The sequence below is a fragment of the Nelumbo nucifera genome, chromosome 5, assembly GCF_055504915.1.
Source record: "Nelumbo nucifera cultivar China Antique chromosome 5, China Antique-T2T, whole genome shotgun sequence".
NCBI lineage: Eukaryota > Viridiplantae > Streptophyta > Magnoliopsida > Proteales > Nelumbonaceae > Nelumbo > Nelumbo nucifera.
Genome location: NC_142653.1, coordinates 70,515,125 through 70,540,424, shown reverse-complemented (window position 1 = coordinate 70,540,424; position 25,300 = coordinate 70,515,125). Strand labels below are relative to the sequence as shown.

The 25,300-nt window shown below is 40.2% G+C and overlaps 1 protein-coding gene and 1 non-coding gene across 9 annotated transcripts in view; both read right to left on the bottom strand.

Moving 5' to 3' along the window:
• Window positions 1–1,297: 1,297 nt before the first annotated feature.
• LOC148791848 (U5 spliceosomal RNA) lies at window positions 1,298–1,414 on the bottom strand. Its single transcript, XR_016076826.1, has one exon. It is a non-coding gene; the product is annotated as a U5 spliceosomal RNA (small nuclear RNA).
• Window positions 1,415–1,729: 315 nt separating this feature from the next.
• Window positions 1,730–25,300, bottom strand: part of LOC104610188 (uncharacterized protein At5g08430-like) — a 103,299-nt gene continuing 79,728 nt past the window's right edge. For 5 of the 8 annotated variants that reach the window (XM_010276701.3, XM_088887645.1, XM_088887647.1 and 2 more), the window contains 4 exons: window positions 25,230–25,300; window positions 23,308–23,525; window positions 23,168–23,212; window positions 1,730–2,561 (listed from right to left, as the gene is read on the bottom strand). In XM_010276701.3, the coding sequence (XP_010275003.1) occupies window positions 2,005–2,561; window positions 23,168–23,212; window positions 23,308–23,525; window positions 25,230–25,300 (891 nt within the window). In that variant the 3' untranslated portion in view covers window positions 1,730–2,004. The other 3 variants (XM_019199895.2, XM_088887648.1, XM_088887649.1) reach the window with 3 other exon arrangements.

The following is a 25,300-nucleotide window of genomic DNA, read 5'->3' as shown; positions in this document are numbered from 1 at the left end:
CTTGGTCTTCTCCACTAGAATCGAAACCTTTTCCCGGCAAATAGCCTTGAAACTGGAAGTTCTCCGGCACGTATAAAGTATAAACAGATCTGTTACAGATTTAACTTTTAGAGGCTTTGATTTGGTTTCCAATGAGTTTGGTCATGAAAATTTGTGACTTACAATGAGTTTGGTCATGAAAATTTCTTTCATGCTGGTGTGGACCAAAGTTCAAAGTATCATTATGTATCAGCCTGTATCGGCCGATACGTATCGTTCCGGGACCCTTCCGATACGCCCCTACAGTGGGTGTATCGGGAGCCTGACTGGTTCAGGGGATGGAGGAGTCCTAGACTGGCTCCCCTGAATCAGTTTTGAAAAAAAAAATAAAAAAAGGTAAAAGAACAAGTATCAAAATGCCCGATACACCCCTACTGGCGTATCGATATTTCAAACCTTGGTGTGGACAACTTCTGTCAATGATCACTGATGATGTTTTAATGGATGGTGAGTTTTGGAAACAAAAACTCACTGACATGGGATTCCCCAGACCTCTTGAAAGGTTATGGTGAGTTTAAGAGAAATGCTGAGAAGTCATGGTAAGTTTTAGCCAAATTTCCAAAAATTTATAGTTCTTTCTAACCATCAAAACCATTTAAAATAAATTATTTCTAATGATTATTTTCCATTTTTTGGGAAAACCAATGGATATATATTAATGGAAGCAACAACATCATGGATCCGACAACAAATTAATATGTCCTTGCATTTCCAATTCAAACACCAAAATATGTATATTTTATTCATCATTAAAGGTTTTAAATTTTTAATTAAAAAAAATGCATTCTTCTTTCTGCCTTTAAACTAGTCGAGAAGGGAATCAGAGGTGAGGCAGAGTTCAACAGTTTTGATTCCGCACCTCTTATTTGGAGGGGGTACCAAGTGACCATCTCCATAATTGAATCTCGGGCAGCTTTTTGATTCAAATAAATCAACTTCTTAGTAATAGGTATCAAGCGCTTTTGCAGAAAGGAATTCATCGACTCTCCTAAAAGTGTTTATCATCAAGATAGAAAACCTAGAGGTGAGAAAAATGTGCTGAAAAGTGAAATAAGAAAACATGGATCATTCTGATTCTGCTAGTACGTGGTCCGTATCAACCTGTATAAGTCTATATCGACCAAGACAAGTTGGATATGGCATAATATCAACGATAGTGATCACAATGCATGGAATGAACGAGCACCAAAACCATTCTACCTGTACTACATGCTGATCTCTATGGAAATACATAACTACGTCCTTATTAGAAAGTTGAAACTTGAAGCACCAATCATTTTGTCAATAATTGGCGTATGTCACTGAATGCAGTGAGCACATGGTATTCTTTAGTAAAAGGAAAAAGAATAGTTGGCTCTGTGCACACCGCGCAGCTGCATATCAAATTGTAGTACCATAGCATACTGGAAGAATCTTTCATTTGACTGACCCGACCTGTGTTCAAATCAAATCACTAGCTGTGTGTGTGCACATGTGTATTCGAATTTGAAATGGGTAACGTATCGGTCTGTAACAACAATTTATCTCAGTTTGTAAAGGTATACCACCATGGAAGATGATCTGGATGCTATTAAAATCAACTATAAAAGGCTGCAGTGGTTCCAACAGCAACCTCCAAAACGATAAGATACCAATCCTTCTCAAACTCAAAACAGATCTGGGCTTTTAACAAAAGTCCACCCACTATTAGTTGTCTTGCAGAAACTTCTCTCAATAGAATAGTGCAAGGAGAAAATTTTAACCCTTGACATCGTGTCTAATTGAGCTCATAGCTTCAACTTGGTAATCTGTTTATAACTGGTTTTCATCAGAAGGTTGAGTGAACATTTAACCAAAAAAGTAACTGCACATGAAGATCTTTTTTTGTCAGTAACAATTGTTATGCACAAAAAGCCCCGTATCAAATTGTTGCTTGCTATTACTTGCTTAAGTGCATCCAAAGACCTCTACACAATCAATTGACCTCTACAGTTTTTTCTTATAGTCCTTTGGGAATATGCGGGAAAGAGCATCTGTCAACAAGACTGCATCGTCTTTGCTCTGATTTGTCTTCCAAACCTTGAAATCTGGATCAAAGTAGTTAGATTCGCTCCAGCGCTTTAACAATGACATTGAAACAGGGCCCTGTATTTCACCAAAAGGATCTAAATAATACCATATATAGCTTTCTGGGTGTTCCGGGATATGGTTCATGAATGCAAGACTTGGATTTTTGCCACCATCATGACTGTCTTCATCATCACTTAGTTCAATAAACATGGTCTGGCCTCCCGCATTCTCTACTAAACCAACAATACATGATTGACTACTAATTTGTTCATTAATTTCCATTGGTTGATATTTATGTTCTGTAGCACAAGCAAGATGTGCATCAGATGGATGATGCTGCTGTTTTTCAGAGGCATGGGCACCAGATTGATGCTGCTCTCCTTGAATGAAAGAGGTAGTTTGATCATTTGAGATATGCATATCAACTTGAAGTTTCTCTTCTCGTACAGATGCACCAAAATGATTTTGCTCTTCTGCAACAAAGTTCAGGAATTGATTTCTGTTTTTGTTTTCTCTGTTATTTAGTAAAATAATTGGTCAAACAAAAACAAATAGGTCCATAAAATGGCAACAATGGTAAGGGATTTGCAGCACAGTTTTTTAATAAATTCATAAATCTTATTCCCATTCTGAATGTCTGATTAATCAACCAATTCCAACATGATATCAAGAGCTAACGCTTGAATCTGATGGGGGGGTGTAAACCGCCCCGGTTGAACCACCACGCAGATGACTACATGGAGGATACTTGGCTGAGCTGTACAGCATAGCTGGCATGGAGAACAGCAACGTGGTGCAAGACCACTCACCGCAGATGTCAACAATGCTGCACACTGCAGACCTCGGACGAAGAGGGACATGTGGCGAACACTGGCCAAAGTCCAACCTTCCTCATCCTTTGCTCTGCCTCTCGCACAACGGATGCAGAAACAACCCCTAGAACCTCAGTGAGGAACAACCTCAGAATGCGACACGTGTCCTTCAATGCAAGGAGCACAATGGTACTGCCCCACAAGTATTTAAGGGCATACCGCGCAAGGTACATTCTTCTTCCACACTCTAGCACTCTAGCTTTCTTGAGTGATTTAAAAGGTGCACCCTTAGGTGAAGCATATTGGTCCCAGGTGCAGCACTTTCAAAAGGTGTGGGCCTAGAGCCCCTAAGCATGCACTTGGTGCTTCAGCCCAGGCGTGCACCTTTTTTGTTTTTTGCACTTTTTGTTCTTTTTTGAACCTAATGGCTGTGTTGGGAGTGTTAGACAGTTATGCCCTTAGCTCCAATCAAATTGATGTATCTTTTGACATTTATTGTAAATGAATAAAGTACATAATTGATTCATGTCATTGTAGTGTGTTTATATGTAATACCCTTAAACTGAACACTTATGAGGCTCTGTTAGTTTAGAATCTTTGCAACCGTTGGATAGATTTGGGGAGATTTATCCTGCCAAGGCTGACACTGATGTGCCGCCAAGTTGGTTGGGTTGGCTTGTCTCAGCTGCTAGGGTGAGACTTGAGGTACATGCAGTGTGGGTTTTCTTGAAACCCTAAACCGGACCAAATTCTAGTATTGCCTTGGACCTTGGAGATAGATGGGCAAAACTGGAATGTTACACCTGACCCCTAGAATCGATTATGGTACTGCATTACATGGCGGATTGGACTGTATTTGATATGCTAATCAGTGAGATCCTTAAAGGGGGTCAAAACCTAGGTATGTTGGGACAGTCCGAGAATTCACCTGAGTGGGTGATCATAGTGACAGGATCGGCCCCTTTGTCGGACAAAGTGAATGATCGGGGAATATACTCTCTTTGATGGAAACCTAAACTGCCGGCAGTTGATTTCAAACATTGAAATTTGTTTTTGCAAAATATATTTATGTAGAGATATGTATATATATATATTATGGTTTCAAAATGTTTGCAAAAGGTTTTAATTCGCGGGATCCATGTGAATAGAGAATGCAACACTGTACCTTGCAGCCAAGGGAGAGGTCCTCTCTTATCGGGCAGTGTTTGATCATTATGGACTGAGAGGTTAAGTGTAAGATCATTGAGGGTAATACCTGATGGGCTAATCTTGCATCTACCCATAGTTCTTGGGTTTTCATAAGGTTGCTGGATCCAATAACCATTTAGTGTAAATGTTGGGCCCATTAAGAGTCCATGGTGATGGACTTAGGGGTTCACTGTCTCCTACAGTGAATTCGGCCAGGCTTTGTAACAAAGGCTAGGCTGAACCCATGTGGCTGATGTGTAGATCGATGTAAGGGTCCCACGCCATACAAAGAGAGCCAACTGTATAGCAGGTTAAGGAGTAAGTGAACACATAAGCTTAATGGGCCTAAAACCCCTTTCGAACTGGGCTTAAGTTAGTTAACTAAAAGGGGCAAGATCTGATTTTTAATCTGATTAGGATTAGCTGAAGGATAAGATAAGTCTTATCCATTTAAGAGTCCAGATCCAAATATCAGATTTGGATCAAGAAACTCTCTCCTAATTAAATTGGGAGGCTGATCCAAAGAAGATTATAAATAGGGGTGAATTCCTCAATTTATACACAACAATCTGCAGAGTTCTCTCTTGTTCTTGCCATCCCTACCCAATTCGATCTCCACTTGTGGATCTGATCAAGAAAGGTTCTTGATATTGTTTCTTGGCTGAAGAAACAATCTGAAGTCGTGCTCACTAGCCCTTGTTTCATTCTTGCTGAAGAATTCCGGTTCTTACTAAAGAGCCATCCTGCTGATCCTGCTTCACCACACACTGTCATCTTCAGTGGAGGTGGGTTTTGGTCTTCTCCTTGGGCGTGAACACCTTCATTGGGAGTTACTGTTACTTCGTATCAGGTATATCCCTCTCCTCCCTTCTGGTTTTAGATCTAGTCTGGTTTTGGATTCAAGAAGGAACCTTGAAAATGCAGTTTTCTAAATTAGGGAATGCGATTCCCAGATGGGAGAAAAGAAATTTTTGAAATTTTGCCCAACCTTCCTACAGGGTTCGACCATCCATATGATGGATCTCCCATCCCTTCAGGGGGCTCTCCCCTTGGACCCCCAGCCAAGCCCCTAGAGGCAAGACCAAACAAGTCCATGTTAGGGTCTTAGATTCTTAATCCTTATATAAAAGGAAAGACCATTTGGTCAAATGGGAAATGGTGTGTAGAGCAAGGTGGTTAGGGATTAGGTAATCTACTTCTTAGGAATACAACTTTTCTTCGAAAGTGGCTCTGGAGGTTACCTTTGGAAAGGGATAGACTTTGGCATAAGGTTATCTTGACTATTCATGGTGCCATGGTTGTAAGGAGACAACTAGGCGCCTGCCTAGGCGATGCCTAGATGACAAGGTACCCGTGGAGGGTCGCCCTGCCCAATTGCCAAGCAGACTTGTACAAGGTGCCATGAAATAATTTTATATTCTTAATTCTTTGAGATTGTAATTTTAAAATAGACATTATTTTTTTAACTAAAATCTTATTTGTTAGGGTTTAATCAACACACACATTGCTAAATACTGTATTGAACTCTCAAAGACTTCAAAACCTGAGTTGATAGGGAAGAACTTAAAATAGGGGTTGAGTCCCTATGTTGTATAATTTTAAAATATACTTTAACATGATGTTTATACTTTTCTTATGAAAATAATGATAATCATTAAGGAAATATGGTTACTAGTTGCTATGGAATATAGGGAACTACTCTAGGATATATGATTCTTACTAAAATAAAACTCCATTGCCTAGGCGACTAAGTGACAAAGTGCCCCATCACTTAGCCTCACCTTAGCACCTTAAAGAACAATTCAGGCCCCATTTTTTTCTGTTTTGGGAAGATCTCTTGTGGGGTAATGCCACCCTTAGAGAACGATTCCCTTTGTTGTATTACTTGTAAAATTATAGGCTAGAACCTATCTCTAAATTTTGGCTTCCTTATTTGCTTAGTTTGGATTAGGACTTTGGCTTTAGAAGGGGTCTTAGAGAAAACAAAATGCAGTTCTTTTTATCCTTTTGTTCAAGATGTCCCGGACTTCACGAGATTCATTTGCTTTTGGACTGCTGAAAAGACTCCAACGGCATCCACATTCACGTTTGACAATTCTCCTACAAAAGGCAAATCACATAGTCCGAGGTTAGCCCATAATGAATAAAAAATCCAAGTATGGAAAGTGACCTACCAGAGAGACTTAGACCAGCCAAACTAGTAGTTTCTCGATTAAGTAATCCCTGACCTGTAATTTCTTGCCGACCAGGTCCTTAACCAATTCTTTCTTAGCCAAGATTAGGGTTTCCTCACCCAGGTTGGCAACAACTACAATCCACTATGAGGTAAAGGGTCATCCTCCTTCAGTCACAATATAAAAGAACTTGTCCTTCCAGGCTGGTACCTTGGAAGGAAGACAATCAAATAGCTTGCGTTGAGACCGGTACAAGTACAAAAAAAAAAAAAACTTCCTCATTGGCCAAGTGCTTTATCTAGAAGATTAACCCCCCCTCCGCGAAGGTTTTTATGTTCAGGGGCAAGTTGAACTGATGGAACACCGAGATGGTGCCTATCAAAACCTTACTAAGTTCAAATGGAGCTGACCTAGGGTGACCGGTGACGTCATAGTAGTTCCAACACCTTGGACATGAAAGGGCGAAGGGGAACCTATGGCCCACTATGAAGGATAAACCTAAAGTTGTCAGGGTCATGGTACCACTCCCTAATTAGCCAGAGATCGACAAATGTTAACCGAGTTTGGCCAAACATGGACTTCTTCCTCAAAACCGAGGCCCCTTTATGAGAACCTCGATGCTCCTGGACTGAGGACATATCTTCCCTGATCTAAGCTCCAACTTGCTCATCTCCCTCTAAGAACTCAAAAGAACTAGATATATTGGATGAAATTTAAGGGAAGGAGGCTCACCTGGGAGATCTAAAATGACTCGACCGACCTGGCTCTGCACGGACTCCTCAACCATCCACCAAGCTCTCTGACCTCGCTACTAGGCAACTCCACAATGGACATGTGAGAAATGGACCCCCTAACCCTACCATTTATAAGCAAGACTGGTGGATCATCAACGACTTAGATCCATTTGATCCAACGGCAGGGAGAGTTACGACGGTTCGCCTTCAAAGGTATGAATTTAGTTTAGCATGTTTTCTGGCGTCCGCAGTAGTTAATTTTTCATGTGAAGTCCGCATGTATGGTGACAGGATCAATCAAACGGTTTCAAACCAACGTATCAAACTTGCAAGAATTTGAGCAAAACCCACAACCAAAGAGTTTGACAAGAATCATCATTGACTGAGCTGTTCACCTCAAGCTCAAAAGTGAGGGAGAATTGATAAGGGGCGATTTCCCCTCCAACTACATCTTGACACATGGCAACATGAATGCTTTATGTAACCTCATCACATGTGGCAGACCTGTACTTAGATAGCAGTTCGGAACATCATTAACAACTCAACCCGAAAGGTCCGATAACAACCAACCTCCGACATAGAATGGATTCGGGTATGTGCTTTCAACCTAGTCCATCCATCCCAGGCTACCTCCAACCTGATTAAAACTTCTGACCTCAATGCATCTCTAACATGTAGGACAAGCTCCCGCTCATCTCCATTACCACAGAAGGGCCAAACTATACCTTATGTGAACACGGGGCCACCTGGCAATGCTCCCACTAAATAGGGAAGTAGATATTAGATGCCTGTGAAATGTGGACGTGCCTCAAGAACAACAAATGTGCCACCATCAGCTACCAAGACGTGCCCACTATGACTGGCCGCCTAGCTTGCCCTCCATGCCACGTTCTAGCCAAGTCACAAGCCCTATATAAAGGTAAGCTATCACACTGTGATTATGGCTCTCGCATCCCTTATCACATCGGACAACTCAGCATTCACTAACTTGAGCATCAGAGTCCATAGATGGGGACATCCATTTAGGCCCTCACTTGAGTTTAGGTCATCAGCTCTAACAAGAATTGAGACTTTTAATCTTCATTAATATCGAAATTGTGAACCATGTTGTGGAGATCTTATCCAACTCAACCTAGACACTAAAACCCTTGAACAAGATCTGACAAATATCAGTTAGAAGATGCAACACTGAAACTTTATCCCTTACCCTATCAAGATAAGACCAACACTAGAAGATTAAGAAACATCATGCAACTGAAATCTGTTTTTTTTTTTTTTTTCAATCACTTCCATGTCTGTTGTTTTCCATTTCCTCAAAAAAACCTAAAAATACCTTACAGCTTCAAAACAAGATTAAACTTCCACCAAAATCTATCCAACATCATACTTGACCAGATTCTAGGGTTTCAATGTTCTAAGGTTAAGGCTAACCATATGGTCTGCTGATGCATCGGTAGGAATGACGTCAACAGCCTGACAGGTGCATAAAAACCAACTGCTGATCACATACTCACTCTAATACCCACTTGTGGGTGACTTTGATGATTAATTGTGTTTATAAGTTTTACTAAAAGAAGAAGAAAAAGATGTTTCACTAATAAGGCCATCTAAATCAGGTTTGGCCCTCTTCATTAAATTTTATAATAATGAAAATTACATCTAAAACATTGATTAGTATAAAATACAAAAGGTCAAATAATGCCCATAAATTGGCACCACTCATCAGAGAACAACCTGAGGCAAGTGTGAATGAACTCAGGGAATGCAAACTTGCAAATTGTTGAAGATTAATCAGTTTTATGATATTTTTTATGAGTAGATGTTTTATGTTAGTTGTTAAATAGGAAGTGGGGACCACAATAGTTATGTGAGTCCAAATTTTATTATGTTTTTGTCTTTTATATGCTGTTTTATGTATTGCCGCCCTATAAGGGCATAGTTGTCTTTGTACGGCTCTAATATTTTTAGTATATATAATAAGTGAAGGGGGAGGCCAGATTATTGCTCTCCTTTCTTTTCAACTTCTCTTCTTCTCCTTCTCTCTTCCTTCTTTCTTCAAGAAACTCCTTTTATTTCATATTTTTTTAATTCAGCAAGCTTTCTACTTGGTATCAGAGCGGCGGCTAGGGTTTCTAGAAGCATTCTCATGCAGTCTTAGATAAGCCAACTGCATGAAGTAATAAAGGGCTGATCGATCTGCTGTAGATTTCCCAGTTCTTGGATTTTTTGGTGGGATCTAGTCATCAGGAAGGTGGTCTGCTGTTCGGCACCAAAATAAGGAAGAGCTGGAGTAAGGGGAAGAGTCCCAGAAAAGTTGGACTCTTTGTTTTTGATCTGACCTTGGGCGGCCAGGTATTGTTAGCTTTCTTTTGAGTTTCTGAAGAGTGCGGTTTGGCTTTTGGATTTTTCTGAGCCTCCTGGAGTGATCGATTCACTCCTCTCTGTTGGGAGGCGTGGGGAGGAGAGAGATTTCTCCCCAGCTAGGGTTTTCTTCTTTCGGAAGGGTTTGTTTCTGTGTGTGTGATATTAAATTGTTTTTGGGAAGGTTTCCAATCTATTTTTTCTTACTGTTGAACTGTTTGAAGTAAGATGGAGAGTTGGAATACCGAGATAAAATCTACCGGTACTGTGGGATTGGGTGTTGGAGGTAGTAGTGATATTTTTTGGTCTGGGATCATTACTATAGTAAAACTTGATGGTACAAATTATTTGGAGTGGGCACAATCAGCTAAGATGGCTATTGGTGCCCATGGAAAATTAGGGTATCTCATTGGGGAGGAGAAGAAACCTAATACAGACTCTTCCCGATGGGTGCAGGAGAATTACATGGTAATGCCCTGGTTGTGTAATTCTATGTTACCTCATATTGCAAAAAATTTCCTATGGGCTAATACTGTTAAGGAGATTTGGGATGGAGTGACTGAAACCTACTCTCAAAAACTGTGGTATGGGAAAGTATGAAACAGGTAACAGTAGATTTGGGATGGAGTGACTGAAACCTACTCCCAAAAACTGTGGTATGGGAAAGTATGAAACAGGGACAAAAACCTCTTGCTGTGTATTTCTCCATGCTGAAAACCCTATGGCAGGAAATAGATCACTTAGAAACTGTGGTATGGGAAAGTGTAAATGATGCAGCAACCTATCACAGACTGGTAGAGAGGAATAGGGTTTTTGAGTTCTTGGCAGTGCTGAACCCTAAATTCGACATTGCCAGGTAGCGTATTGTTTCTAGGGAGGGTGTCACACTCTCTCAAGCCTATGCCTTCGTCTCTGGAGAGGAGAGTAGGAGGAATGTAATGCTGAGACAACCTAGGATTGACTAGTCGGCTATGGTTGGTACAACAAAACTTCAGCCGAATGGAGACAGGGGGAGTAGTGGGACTATAAGGGAAGATAAGGACTTGGTGTGTGATTATTGCAAGAAGCCTAAGCATACCAGGAACACTTGCTGGAAATTTCATCCAAATCTTATGCCTGCCCAAATAAGGAACAAGAAGGGAAATGCAAATGTAGCCACTACAGGAGACTCTTCGGTCCCTTTTTCCCAAACTGATTGGGAATCCATTGCAGTAGCAGCAGTGAGGACAGAATTGGAGAGGTTTGGATAGCTTAGGAGTAAGAAAGATTCACCTAGCACTAGCCTTTCAGATGGACAATGGAATGCAGGAGCCAGCTACACCTCTTCCTTTGCACATACAGGTAGTTCATATGCAACTGCAAATCTTGCATCCACTTCAGGTAAGGAGGAACCTCCCTGGATTATAGAGTCAGGAGCATTTGAGCACATGACTAATGCCCCTACCCTTTTCAGTTCCTATCAGTTGTGTTCTGGTAGAGACAGAGTCTCTAGGTTCACATATTCCCATTATTGGGAAAGGGATAGTTAGAGTGACCAATGGTATAACTCTGTCTTCTGTTTTACATGTCCCTAGACTTCATACCAACCTACTGTCTGTTAGTTCAGATGTGAATCAGTCTTCTAATATCAGGTTTAAAATCAATAATTAACAGTGCAAATCAGATCTGAATAGTAGTGCAAGAGCTGTGTACGTCGAAGAGAAGAGGTAAGAGAAGAAGTCGAATAATTCACCCTTCTCCTCTAACCCTATTTTATTAATCTCTAAAAATTAATGATGACAAGTATGCCCTTAAGTGGGCGGCCAGCTTGGCAATTACATAAATAAAATAAAACAAGAACAAATAACAGGCCCATTAAGTGAGGCCCATCAACATAAAATAAAAGATGAAAATAAAGGATATCACGCAAGCAGCTGTTAGGGCCCATTCAGCCTAGTCTTTTTACACCCCTCAAGCTGAGCATAGATGTCAATCATGCCCAACTTGCTTATATAGTGTGTCAATTTCCCTTTGGGAACTCCCTTGGTCAAGATATCAGCCAGTTGCTCTTCTGATGTGATAAATGGCAAACAAACTTCTCCTGAAAAAACTCTTTCCCTTATGAAATGCCTATCAATCTCAATGAGCTTAGTTCTGTCATGTTGAACAGGATTATGTGCAATGTTAATAGCAGCTTGGTTGTCACAATAGAGCATCATTGGTTTCTCGTAGTCCACCCCCAATTCCTCTAGAAGGGATCGTAGTCATAGTAGTTCTGACACACCATGAGCCATTGCCCTGTATTCTGCTTCAGCTGAGGATCTAGCAACTACTGATTGTTTCTTACTTCTCCAAGACACAATATTCCCAGCAACCAAGCACAATAACCAGAGGTGGACCTTCTGTCATCAATACATCTTGCCCAATCTGCATCAATAAAGGTTTCCAGCTTCATGTGACCATGCTTAGCAAATAGAATACCTTTCCCTAGAGTACCTTTCAAGTAGCACAGAACCCTTTCTGCAATAGCTAGATGAGTATCTCTGGGAGAATGCATAAACTGACTAATAACACTTGCTGGATAGGAAATATCTGGCCGAGTCATGCAAAGGTATAACAACCTCCCAAGCAGTCTCTGAAACACTCCCTTATTAGACAAATGTTCACCATTTGTGGTAGAAAGCTTATGATTAGGATCAATGGGAGTGGAGATAGGCTTAGCTCCAAGTTTACCAGTTTAAGCAAGAAGATCAAGGACATATTTGTGCTGAGATATGAAGATACCATCCTTAGACCGAGCAACTTCAATACCCAAGAAATACCAAAGATCTCCCAAGTCCTTGATTTCAAATTCAGAGTTGAGAAATCCTTTCAGTTTACTGGATGGCCTCTTCAATGTCATTACCCGTGACCACAATATTATCAACATAAACAATCAAGAAGGTCACCAAAGTGTTGTTCCTCTTCAAGAACAATGTATGATCAGATTGTGTTTGAATGTAGCCAAAGGAGACAATGGCAGCCCGAAATCTCTCAAACCAAGCCCGAGGAGATTGTTTGAGACCATAAATGGATTTGTGTAGTTTACACACCTTGCCTTTCATTTCTTTCCCATACACCCCTAGAGGTAGAGACATATAGACTTCTTCATGCAGATCTCCATCAAGAAAACATTTTTAACATCAAACTGGTGTAGGGGCCAATAAAAGGTAGATAGAGAACGCAAGACCCTAACTGAAGTCATCTTAGCTATAGGAGCAAAGGTCTCAAGATAGTCAATGGCATACATTTGGGTGTAACCCTTGGCAACCAACCTAGCCTTGTACCTCTCAATCGAGCCATCAGAGTGATATTTAATGGTAAACACCCATTTACACCCCACTGGTTCCTTCCCTTCTAGCAAGTCCACAATATCCCAGGTATGGTTCTTATACAATGCTTCAAGTTTAATCATCATAGCATCCCTCCATTCAGGTTGAGATAATGCTTCCGGTACAGACCTGGGTATCACATGTGAAGAAACAAAATCAAGAAAGGAGTAGTAGGAAGGAGAGAGAAGGCTGTAAGATAAATGTTTGGAGATGTAATGGGATGTACACTTCCGCTTGCCCTTGCAAAGAGCAATAGGAAGGTCAAGGTCAGGGACGGTCGAAGTTGGGTTGACAGAGGGCTGACCTGTTTCCTCAAGAACTATGGGAGTGGCAAGATGCTCTTCTGAAGGAGTGGAAACAATCTGCATATGTCTGAATCTCCACCTTTGGTAACACCTCTGGAGAGGAGTAGAAGCAAGAGGAGGATCAGGGGTGGGTCCAGTGGAAGAGGTGGACACCCCATGATCAGACTCACAAGGGATGGGAAGAGGAACAGTTGGAGACATAGCAAAGGGTTCATCAGATGTTTCCCCCTCGGGAGGAATACTAAAGAAAGGAGTCAACTCGGCAAAGGTGACATCCCGAGATACAAAGCGAGTGCCACGAACTGGATCAAAACAACAATAACCCTTTTGTGTAGAGGCATATCCCAGAAACACACTTATGAGCCTTAAGTTCAAATTTATGCCTTTGGTGACTATGAATATGCACATAACAAGTACTCCCAAATACATGGAGAGGGAGAGAAAAGAGATCCTCATCCGGGAAGAGAAGACTAAAGGGGGTTTTAAAGCCAAGGACCCTAGAGGGCATACGGTTGATTAGGTAGGTAGTAGTATGAACAACATCTCCCCAAAACCTTACAGGAACATGGGATGCAAATAAAAGGGATCTGACAACCTCAATCATATGTCTGTTCTTTCTTTCCGCCACCCCATTTTGTTGTGGAGTGTAGGAACAAGAACTTTGATGAATAACCCCAAAAGTTTCAAGATAGGTGGAGAGGGTTTTCTCAAAATACTCCTTAGCATTGTTAGAGCAGAATATTTTGATACGGGTATTAAACTGGGTGAGGATGAGTTCATGAAAATTTTTCACAATAATTGGTACTTCATCCCGGGATTTCATGAGATAAATCCAAGTATAATGAGAATAATCATCAATAAAAAGGATAAAATACTTATAGCCCCCCATGGTTGGCATGTGATATGGCCCCCACACATCAGAGTGAACAATATGGAAAGGAGAAACAGATCTTTTATTACTGATTGAATAGGAATGTCTACAGTGCTTTGCTAGCTCACATGACTCACAATGAAGACTAGATAACGACACTCCTTTAAACATATCTGGGAACAGATGACTTAAAGCGGAAAAAGACAAATGACCAAACCGAAAATGACAACAAAATTTTGTTAACAGACTCTGACACAACTGACTCTAAAGCAACTCCATGAGGTGGTCACAAGGCTTGATCTGGTGTGTCCAGCAGGTATATTCCGTTCGCCTCATGGCCACTCCCAATCGTCCTTTGAGACTGCAGGTCCTGAAAAACACAATGAGTGGGAAAGAAGGTTATGCTGCAGTTCATGGACTTTGTTAAGCTACTAACAGATAAAAGGTTTGTGTTAAGCTTAGGAACATGGAGAACAAAAGATAAGAACAGGGTGTCAGAGGTCTTTATATCTCCTTTACCAGAGATGGGGGCAAGTGACCCATCGACAAGGGATATTTTCTCTTTCCCAGAGAGGAGATGATATGAACAAAAAAGGTTAGATAGGCTGGTCATATGGTCTGATGCACCGGAATCTATAATCCAAGGGAGTTTATGATTACCTGAAACTGAAGCATGATTTGCTGAGGCATATGTACCTGAGTGAGCAAAAGCCGATGAAGAGGATGTACTGGTGGAAGGGTGGGCTGAAGAAACTATAGCTTCTAGGTGATTTAGGAGCCTCCCATACTTCCCAAAGTCTAACTTCATTGCAGCCAACTGCTCAATGGTTGAGGTTTTCTCACTCTCCTTACTTCCCCCTTCAGGTACTGTAGCAGCATTAGCAGTCTTGGGTTTTCCCGCTTGACTGCCCTTCTTAGGGTTGTTCTTAAACCTCTCAGGGAGTAGTTTAGGGTGAAGTTTCTAGCAGGTGTCCTTGGTATGTCGTGGTTTCTTGCAATATTCACATACCTGCTCCCCCTTTTCAGTAGGCCCCTTAGATTTCATTCCCGCATGTGCAAAGTGTTCTGTAGGTGGACTCTGCAATTGAACTTGTCTTCTATTTTCCTCACTACTTATCATGGTATATGCCTGTGATAGAGTAACCTCATCTCTGGCCAAAATATTCTGTCTGATAATATCAAACTCAGGGTTGAGTCCAGTGAGAAACTCGAACACCCTATTTCTCTCCACCAGTTTTCTGTACATTTCAACATCCTTTTTACTCTCCCATACCACAATTTCCATAACATCAATTTATTGCCATAGGGATTTTAGTATAGAGTAATAGATTGCTACACTCTTCTCCCCTTGTCTCAGGTTCTTCACATCACTTTTCAATTTGTACGCTCAGGCTACATTCAGTTTTTGTGAATAAGTCTCAGTTACACTGTCCCATATCTCCTTAGCAAACGATATCCAGAGATAATGCTGGCTTATATGAGGTTGCATAGAGTTAACTAACCATCCTATAATGGTATAGTTCTCTTGCATCCATCTCTCAAATTCAGGATCTGTCTCTTCGGGTTTCACCTTACTGCCTGTGAGATACCTGAGTTTTCCTCTAATACAAACATAAATTTTTATAAACTGTGCCCAGGCAAGATAGTTCGTCCCATCTAGCTTAATCGTGGTAACACCAGTCAAAACGGAATCTACTGGAGCAGGTCCAGAAACCGGCACCTGCTTGAACTCACTTCCGTATGTCTCCATTAATGAAACGGAAATCAAAGAACTGAAATTTTAACTATGCAAACTTACTTGAAGTCAAACCAGGAATAGGGTGCTTGAAAAACTAGGGTTTTGCTCTGTCCAGCAGATAGGAGGAAGAGAGAAGATGGTGCCGCACCAACCAGACTGACCCAAACTCTTCCTAACCTGAACCGCCTTCCTTTAGTAGTCACAAGACACCTTCCAAGCATAGAGCGCCACACCCAAGCTTTACCTTTCCTGGTAACCTCGAAAGTCTCTAGTTGGCTAGGGTTTCGTGCAACAGCAAAACAGCATCACTTCTTGGCAAAATTCGACCAGAACTTAAATCTCCAACCCTTTCTACAAACTAGGCAAGTGATTCTCTATACTATAGAGAACCTATCTCTCCATACACTCTCTTGACTTTAGAGTGTACAGGAACAAAGAAAAAGAAAGAAAGAAGAACTGAACCCGCTCTGATACCAAGATGTGAATCAGTCTTCTAATATCAGGTTTAAAATCAGTAATTAACAGTGCAAATTAGATCTGAATAGTAGTGCAAGAGCTGTGTATGTCGAAGAGAAGAGGTAAGAGAAAAAGTCGAATAATTCACCCTTATCCTCTAACCCTATTTTATTAATCTCTAAAAATTAATGATGACAAGTATGCCCTTAAGTGGGCGGCCAACTTGGCAATTACATAAAGAAAATAAAACAAGAACAAATAACAGGCCCATTAAGTGAGGCCCATCAACATAAATTAAAAGATAAAAATAAAGGATATCACACAAGCAGCTGTTAGGGCCCATTCGGCCCAGTCTCTTTACAAGTTCTTTGATAAAGAATTTGAATTGTTCCGTGACCTTTCTTCCTGGTAATTGTGTTTTGCAGGATCTGGAGTCAAAGAAGATGATTGAGAGTGGTCGTGAGGTGAATGGAGTCTACCTTCTGGATGAGATTCCGAGACATCAGGGCCATCATGTTAGTAGCAGCAGCAGTAGTTGGTCAGAGCCAGTGAACCAGATTATGCTCTGGCACAGTCGCTTGGGACACCTTTCTTTTAGTTCTTTGAAATGTCTTTTCCCAAAGTTGTTCGAGTCTGTTCAGTTATCTACTTTAAAGTGTGAGAGCTGTCAGTTAGGAAAGCATTGTAGACAGTCTTTTAAACCAAATAATAAAAGAAGTACTTTTGCTTTTAATATTGTTCACACTGATGTATGAGGGCCATATCATATCCCTTCCATGGGAGGATTCCATTACTTTCTCTTGTTTGTGGATGATTATACACGATATTCTTGGATATATTTGATGAGATCACGTGACGAGGTTCCTAACTTGGTATGACAGTTCCACCAAATGGTTTTCACACAATTTGGAGTGAGAACTAAGGTTTTTAGATCAGATAATGCCAGAGAGTACTTTAAGAAGGACCTAACCACGTATCTCCTAGAACATGGGGTAATTCATCAGAGCAATTGTATTGTGGATGCTTTAGTTGGAAAGGAATACAGCCGCAGACAGCAGCAGTAATGGGCGTTAGATTCAGTGTTCCTATCTTCTCTTATCTAGATTCAGTGTTCCTATCTTATCTCTTAGCTAGATTCAGTGTTCCTATTAATTAGGCAGTAGCATTATTATTTCCTAGGTCTTTTAGAAAGTTTCTTAATGTTTCTTTTAGAAAGTTTCCTAATGTTTTTAGAAAGTCTCTTTTTAGAAAGTCTCTTAATGTTTTTTAGAAAGTTCTTTTTTAGAAAGTTTCCGTAAGGACTCTTGTAATTCCTATTTAAGGAGCATATGTTATTCAATAAATCCACCCAAAATTTTAGTCAAGAAAGAGCAGAGGAGAGTTGGTGATCAATTTAACAAATCACCATAAAGGTGCTAAAGATAAGTTCCTCGAAAAAAGGGAGAAACAAGGGAAAACAAGAAGTTTTCCCCGTTAACCGACTTGTGATGAGATCCTATTCGCAAGCCCTTAACAATTTGGTATCAGAGCAGGGCGTCATGGGTGACTTTGAGAAATTGAAGACTAGGGTTCATGATCTGGAGCACAAACTCGTGGAAAACAGCAAGGAGGTGCGCGAGATCAAGGACGACGTCCGAGAATTGAGGCGCTTGATGGAGTTATATTTCTCCAGCAAGGAAAAGAGTTCGGAAGGGGCTGCAACCACAGACGGCCGCCGACCAGACATGGCAGAATCGTCCGGCGAGCAGCAGGTCGTTGCCTAGGGAACCGCGATCGTCCCCAAATACAGCAGGTTGGAATTTCCTTCCTATAATGGAACTGGAGATCCTTTGGGATGGCTGTACAGATGTGAGCAATTCTTCTGCAACCAACGGAGAGAGGACAACGACAAGGTAGGCTTAGTCACATTCCACATGACAGAGGAGGTGCAACTCTGGTTTTATATATTGGAGCAGGAGGAACCTGGGCTCAGTTGGACCCAATTCAAATCCTACTGCCTTCTCAGATTCGAGCCCCCATTAACAAGCAATCCATTAGGCGAACTAATCAACCTCAAACAGACTGGAACTGTGGCCGAGTATCAGCGCCAGTTTCAGACCCTCCTTACAAGAGCATCTTCAGTACGACCAGACCAACAGGTTGACATGTTCATCGCGGGGTTAGCGGAAACTTTGAGGGTGGATGTGGAGATGCAAAATCCCCCCAATCTGGTTACGGCTATGAATTTGGCTCACGCTTTTGAATGAAAATTGCAACCCAACTACGGAAGTATCAGTATAGGGCGGCCTCAAACAACAAGGACAGCCCCGAAACCACTCGGAATGGCTCCATCTTCAGCAGCCAGCCAAGAACAAAAGCCACAGACGAGCAACAATTCCAAATTGGCATCCAGTGTGGGAAGCAGCGTTGTTGCACCCCCTATTAAGTGCTTGTCTAGGGCTGAGATGGCGGAACACAGGGCGAGGGGACAGTGTTTTAATTGTGATGAACTTTACTCAGTAGGGCACAAGTGCAAGAGACTTTTCTGCCTCCTGGTGGAACAAGAGGAAGATGAGGATGAACCCTCTTCATTGGAACCTGATCCAGGAGGGCAAAATCATTCCACCTATCCTGGATTCCTTTGACTGTGTTTCAAAACACCTATCCTGAATTCGAGCTTGAGGACAAGCTCTTAGTCTAGGAGGGGAGTAATATTGTGGATGCTTTAGTTGGAAAGGAATACAGCCACAGACAGCAGTAGTAATGGGCGTTAGATTTAGTGTTCCTATCTTATCTTATCTCGATTCAATGTTCCTATCTTATCTCTTAGCTAGATTCAGTGTTCCTATCTTATCTCTTAGCTAGATTCAGTGTTCCTATTAATTAGGCAGTAGCATTATTATTTCCTAGGTCTTTTAGAAAGTTTCTTAATGTTTCTTTTAGAAAGTTTCCTTTTAGAAAGTTTCCTAATGTTTTTAGAAAGTCTCTTTTTAGAAAGTCTCTTAATGTTTTTTAGAAAGTTCTTTTTTAGAAAGTTTCCATAAGAAGGACTCTTGTAATTCCTATTTAAGGAGAAGATGCTATTCAATAAATCCATCTAGAATTTCGGTCAAGAAAGAGCAGAGGAGAGTTGGTGATCTCTTTAACAAATCACCATAAAGGCGCTAAAGATAGGTTCCTCGAAAAAAGGGAGAAACAAGGGAAAACAAGAAGTTTTCCCCGTTAACCAACTTGTGACGAGATCCTATTCGTGGGCCCTTAACAAGTTGTGCATATACACTACAACATAATGGAGTTGCTGAGAGAAAAAACAGACACATTGTGGAGGTGGCAAGGAGTCTTATGGTGTGTTCTTCAGTTCCTGTGCAGTTCTGGGGAGATGCAGTTCTTATAGCCGTGCATTTGATTAACCGTGTTCCTTCACGGGCTTTGGGATTTAAGGTGCCATTTAATCTACTTTTTCCAGATGGGGAGATATTTCATATACCTCTGAGGGTTTTTGGGTGTGTTTCCTTTGTTCACATTCTTGGCCCTCATCGCAAGAAATTAGATCCTAAGGCCAAGAAATGTGCTTTTCTTGGGTATGCTCAGAACCAAAAGGGGTATTGCTGTTATGACCCAGTGTCGAGGAGTAGATTTGTCACAATGGATGTTACCTTCTTTAAATCCACCTTCTTCTTCTTGAGCGGTTCTCCTCAAGGGGAGAGTTTTGGGGAGAACTCACAATTTGTTCCTCTTCCTATTTCTTTGGTGCCTTCATTAGTTCAGCCAGCACCTCCATCAGTTCAGCCAACATCCGCACTTCTAGTTTCATTACCTGAGCCACTACGGGCAGCCTCATAGAAATATCAACACCGGCAGATGATGGTTGACTCAACACATCCTCAACCCACACCACTCTCTATCAGTCCTTCTGAAACTCCAGATTCGGCAAATACAGTTCCAGGTATTCCTCTTGAGCTTGAGTCTGTTATGTTTTCTGATGATAATGTTCTAGTCCCTAACACCATTGTTGCAGCTAATCCCACTGACCTTGATCTTCCCATTGGACTTCGTAAGGGGAAGAGAAAGTGTATAGCCCATTGCATTTCACACCATCTTTCCTATAATGCCTTATCACCCTCCTACTATGCTTTTCTCTTTTCCCTGGATTCTGTGTCTATACCCAGGAATGTTACTGAGGCTCCAAACTTGAGTGGAAAACAGCCATGCAAGATGAGATGGATGCTTTGGTTAAAAACCAAACTTGGGAAATAGTTGATCTCCCCCCAGACAAGGAGACAATCGAATGTAGATGGGTATTCACAATGAAGTATAGGGCTGATGGCAAGATAGAGAGATACAAGGCAAGGTTGGTAGCAAAAGAATATAATCAGACCTGTGGTATTGATTATCTGGAAACCTTTGCACTAGTAGCTAAGATGAGTTCAGTTCGTATCCTTTTATCTCTAGCAGCCACCTATTCATGGCCTTTGTTCCAGCTTGATGTCAAAAATGCCTTCCTCAATGGTAATTTACAGGGAAAGGTATATATGGACATTCCAACAGGCTTTTATGAGAATGTTGGTAAGGGAAAGGTGTGCAGACTCAGAAAATCTCTATATGGACTGAAACAGTCACCTAGGGTTTGGTTTGACAGATTCAGAGGAGCACTCATCCGTTTTGGATACACACAGACACAGTCTGATCACTCTCTTTGTGAAGAAGAGAGATGCTCTGTTGTCAATTTTGGTTGTGCATGTGGATGATATAGTGGTGATAGGAAATAATCTGAAGGAGATTGATGATTTCAAAAAATCATTGTAGCAAGAATTTGAGATCAAAGATCTTGGTGAGCTCAAATACTTCTTGAGGAATGAAGTTGCAAGATCCAAGCATGGGATCTTCATTTCATAGAGAAAGTATGTACTTGACCTATTGTGGGAGACTGGGAAGCTAGGGACCAAACCAGTAGACACTCCTATTGATCCAAATCACAGAATTAATGGTGTGGACGATGAGTTGGTAAAGGATGTGGGGAGATGTCAAAGAATGGTGGGCCGACTGTTGTATTTGTGTATGACATGACCAAATATTTCTTATGCTGTTAGTGTTGAGTCAATACATGCATGCACCTCGGGTTCAGCATTGGGAAGTTATTGAGAGGATACTTCCATATCTAAAAAAGCACCCTGGCAGAGGCATTCTTCTCTCAAATCATGAGAATCTGAAGCTAGAGTCCTATACAGATGCAGACTGGGCAGGATGCTTAGATGACAGGAGGTCTACATCAGGAGTGTGTTTTGTAGGTGGAAACTTGATCTCCTGAAAGAGTAAGAAGCAAGCGGTTGTGACAAGGTCAAGTGTAGAGACCGAGTATAGATCCATGGCTCATGGTGTCTCAGAACTTCTTTGGGTTAGATCTCTTTTGAGTGAGATTGGGGTGAAAGCAGAGGAACCTATGATGTTATATTGTGACAATCAAGCTGCAATCAATATTGCCCACAATCCAATTCAGCATGATAGGACAAAACACATTGAAGTTGATAGACACTTTATAAGAGAAAGGGTAACAACCGGAGAAGTCTGTTTGCCTTATGTCTTTTCAGAGTTGCAGCTGACTGATGTTCTCACTAAAGGGGTGGCAAAGAACAAGCTTGAACATGATCTATGCAAGTTGGGAATGTGTGACATTTACTCCCAACTTGAGGGGGAGTGTTGAAGATTAATCAGTTTTATGATGTTTTTTATGAGTAGATGTTTTATGTTAGTTGTTAGATAGGAAGTGGGGACCATAGTAGTTACGTGAGTCCAAATTTTATTATGTTTTTGTCTTATATATGCTGTTTTATGTCTTGCCGCCCTACAAGGGCATAGTTGTCTTTGTACTACTCTATTATTTTTAGTATAAATAATAAGTGAAGGGGGGGCGGCCAGATTATTGCTCTCCTTTCTTTTCATCTTCTCTTCTTCTCTTCTTCTCCTTCTCTCTTCCTTCTTTTTTCAAGAAACTCTTTTTATTTCATATTTTTTTAATTCAGCAAGCTTTCTACTCAAATAAATAATTTCTTTAAGTATAGCACAGCTTCTGAGAAATGTGATATACTTGGTTGAAAAAGGCTGCATTTGGCATTCCTTATTTTAAGTACTTATCTCCTTTTTGCAACTCATTGTTTATAAGGGCATTTGAACTGCAAAAGGGAGATAAATCCTTCAAATAAGGTATACCAAATGTAGGCCAAGTCATTTTCTCCTGAAATAGCACTTTAGAGTCGTTGTGTTCTTCGTGAATGTACTCTTGGGGTATGATATGCCCCCACACCAAACCTTCTGTTGCTTTTTTATATGTTACTTTTAGTTTTGCGTCTTTGACTATTTCAGACTACGGAATGGAGGGTAAGGTTTGGTTCACCCATTATGTGTATTTAATTAAATACATTTTAGAGTGAGTGTCCCTCTCCACCTAGAGTAAAGTCTCGGGCTATAAGAAATATTTGCTTGTATTCAATAAGGAAATATATGCTGATGTACAAAAGGTGGAATCCCATTCTAGAAGAATGTGATATAGAAAATAAATAAAAAGCTATGATCTAACAGTTTTAGGGAGTTGTATTGTGTCAGACACTTCAATTCTTAATGTCAATTCCGCATCTGACACCTTGTCCTTCTGTTTCCTTCTGTTAAAAGTAGTAACCATGGTTCAAAGTATCAATACTCTCAATATGCAAAGTATGGATATTGAGAGTTTGTACTGACTGAAGACCAGAACTGAAACCCTACTGTTATATCTAACACATACTATATATAAAAGTTAAATGGCACCATATAGCATGAAAAAATAAATGAGAGAGCCTAATTAGGAAATTATAGTTGAAATTTTACATTTTGTTTTGATATAATTAATCAGATCTCTAGAAGGAACTTTGATCATGATAAATGCTATTGCACTAAGGTGAAACTAAAGTAATTTATCACATAAGTAAGAGATCCTAATTAGGGAGTTTAAGTTGAAATTACTTTCTATTTTTATGTAATTGTTCACTTTTAATTAAGATCTCTATGAGGATATTTGATCATGATAAAAGCCACCAAGATGATAGCTTGAGTAATTTACTAGATGGGAATGCTATACCTTCAGTTTTTCTCTCTTCTGACTTCTGAAACACAGCACCACCACCTGCCATATCCATAAAACCTTATAGCTTCAGTAATCCCTTAATGGAATTTCCATATAATCCACAGAAGAAACATGAAAATATGAACTTTAAGAACCTGATGCATCTGTTCTTCCCACAGTCAAGCTGGATATGATTCCGAGCCTTACTGAATTCAGATGACCATTTTCTCCTTGTTTTTCATCAACAGGAGTGTCCTGGGGAGTGGGTTCAGGCTCTATTTCTTCTGCAATTATGGTAGGAGTCTCTTGCAACAGCCGCAACCTTTCAGATGGGGTCTGAAGAAGTTTTCTTCTCTCCAAGTATTCAAATAGTGTAAAACTCCAAACATGTCAAGGGCAACATAACTAATGCAGGAGCAGGAAGTGTATTTTTGGAAACAGGGTTGCTTTCGTCATTTTACAAATTTATGTTGGACAGAGACTTTAGAGGTTGCCCTGTATTATTATAGGCTGTGTTTAAACTTTTGTAGTTAGGGTAGACAATGGCAAAAAATAATTTTCTGTTTTCTTACTTTTAGAATTAGTTACTGATTTCTGTTTTTTAAACTATATCTGGGGTTATTACTTCAGCCTAGACCTGTTCACAGGACGGGCCGGGCTTTGTCTCTGTATTAACAGAATACATTCAGGCCCAAGCCCGAGCCCAGACAGAAATTTTGAAAAAGATTCTTTTTCTTTTCTTATTCAATAAAAAACTGTTTTATTTATATTAAAAGACCTCAAAACTCAAAAATAATGAAAGATCTCACTATTACTTGAAAAAAGAGAAGATGAACAAAGATCAAACATATTATATATATTCCTATTATATAAAATATATTTTTATTATATAAGATATAATCAAGTCGGGCTCGGGCTTTTTTGAGAAAGCCCAAGCCTGGGCTGAAAAAAACTCGTGAAAAATCAGAGTTGTGATTTTTGAATTTTCTAAAAACCTATGGATATAAACAAGCAAGATGGCTGGTGGATTTTAATCTGTATCACATTTTTAGAGTTCTAGAATCAAACAAGAAGTTATTCTGAGCATGTGGAGCAATTACAAGTAGGACAGGAACAAGAAAGTCTTACTGGGGTGAATGTGATGAGAAACAGAGGGAGAACTAAAGAAATTGAATCATAAAGGAAACAGGTTCTGATCTAAATAGAAAAGAAAGAGAAGAAAACATCTGGTTTTCACATTTAGGAGAAATAGAAAAAAGGAGAGAGACAGAAGAAGAAGATAACATGCTACTACCCATAGGTAACTTTAAAATAAACTTTTATTCCATCCATTCAACTCTCGAGTTTCAATTACAATGATTACAACTACAAAGCTAAGGCAACCCAATAAGAAACCCATAGGGATACTCAAATAATGACTCTAAATCATCATCATCTAAACCTTATCCCAACTATAAGTTCAAGTATCCAACACAATATGACACCCTTGGTATCAATGTATCAATGCACCCTAATTGGCCTGATTAGGAGGAATCATTTACAAATAAAAATCCATTAAAAAAAATCATCCAACACCAAGGTCTCATAAATTTTTAAAAAATCTATTTACTTGGGTAAGTTCACCTGCCCAGGTAAGTGTTACCTAGGAAGCACTTACCCATGTAAGTGAAATTATCTGTATTCTTCTGATTCTTAGGTAAATTATACAATGATTCTTTTATACATAAAAATTCATTGTTTCAATGGGAAAAATTGTCCCAACACGTTTTTTTTTTTTTCAATTTTCCCCTACCAGGTAAGTGATACCTAGGGAAAATGATTTTTCCATGGGTCTTTCATGAACATGTGAAAAGCGGTCAATGGGAACCACAATCCCATTGACCGACTTCCCCCCTTCAGAATCTGAAAAACAAATGGGACCCAAATTCTGAGTATACTTATTTTATTTATTCCTCAAGAATAAGATTCCTACTTCGCTAAATATATCGTGTCATATTTTCCTACAAAAAAGAAACTTGCAATTGTTTCATACTTCTTGCTCTAAATTACAGAAATTATATAAATTATTAAAGGATATTCTCTGCGCCAGCCTTTCTCATTTGCACGATCAATGAGGTGTTTTAATCGGCAAAGCTCTCTTTCGATTGA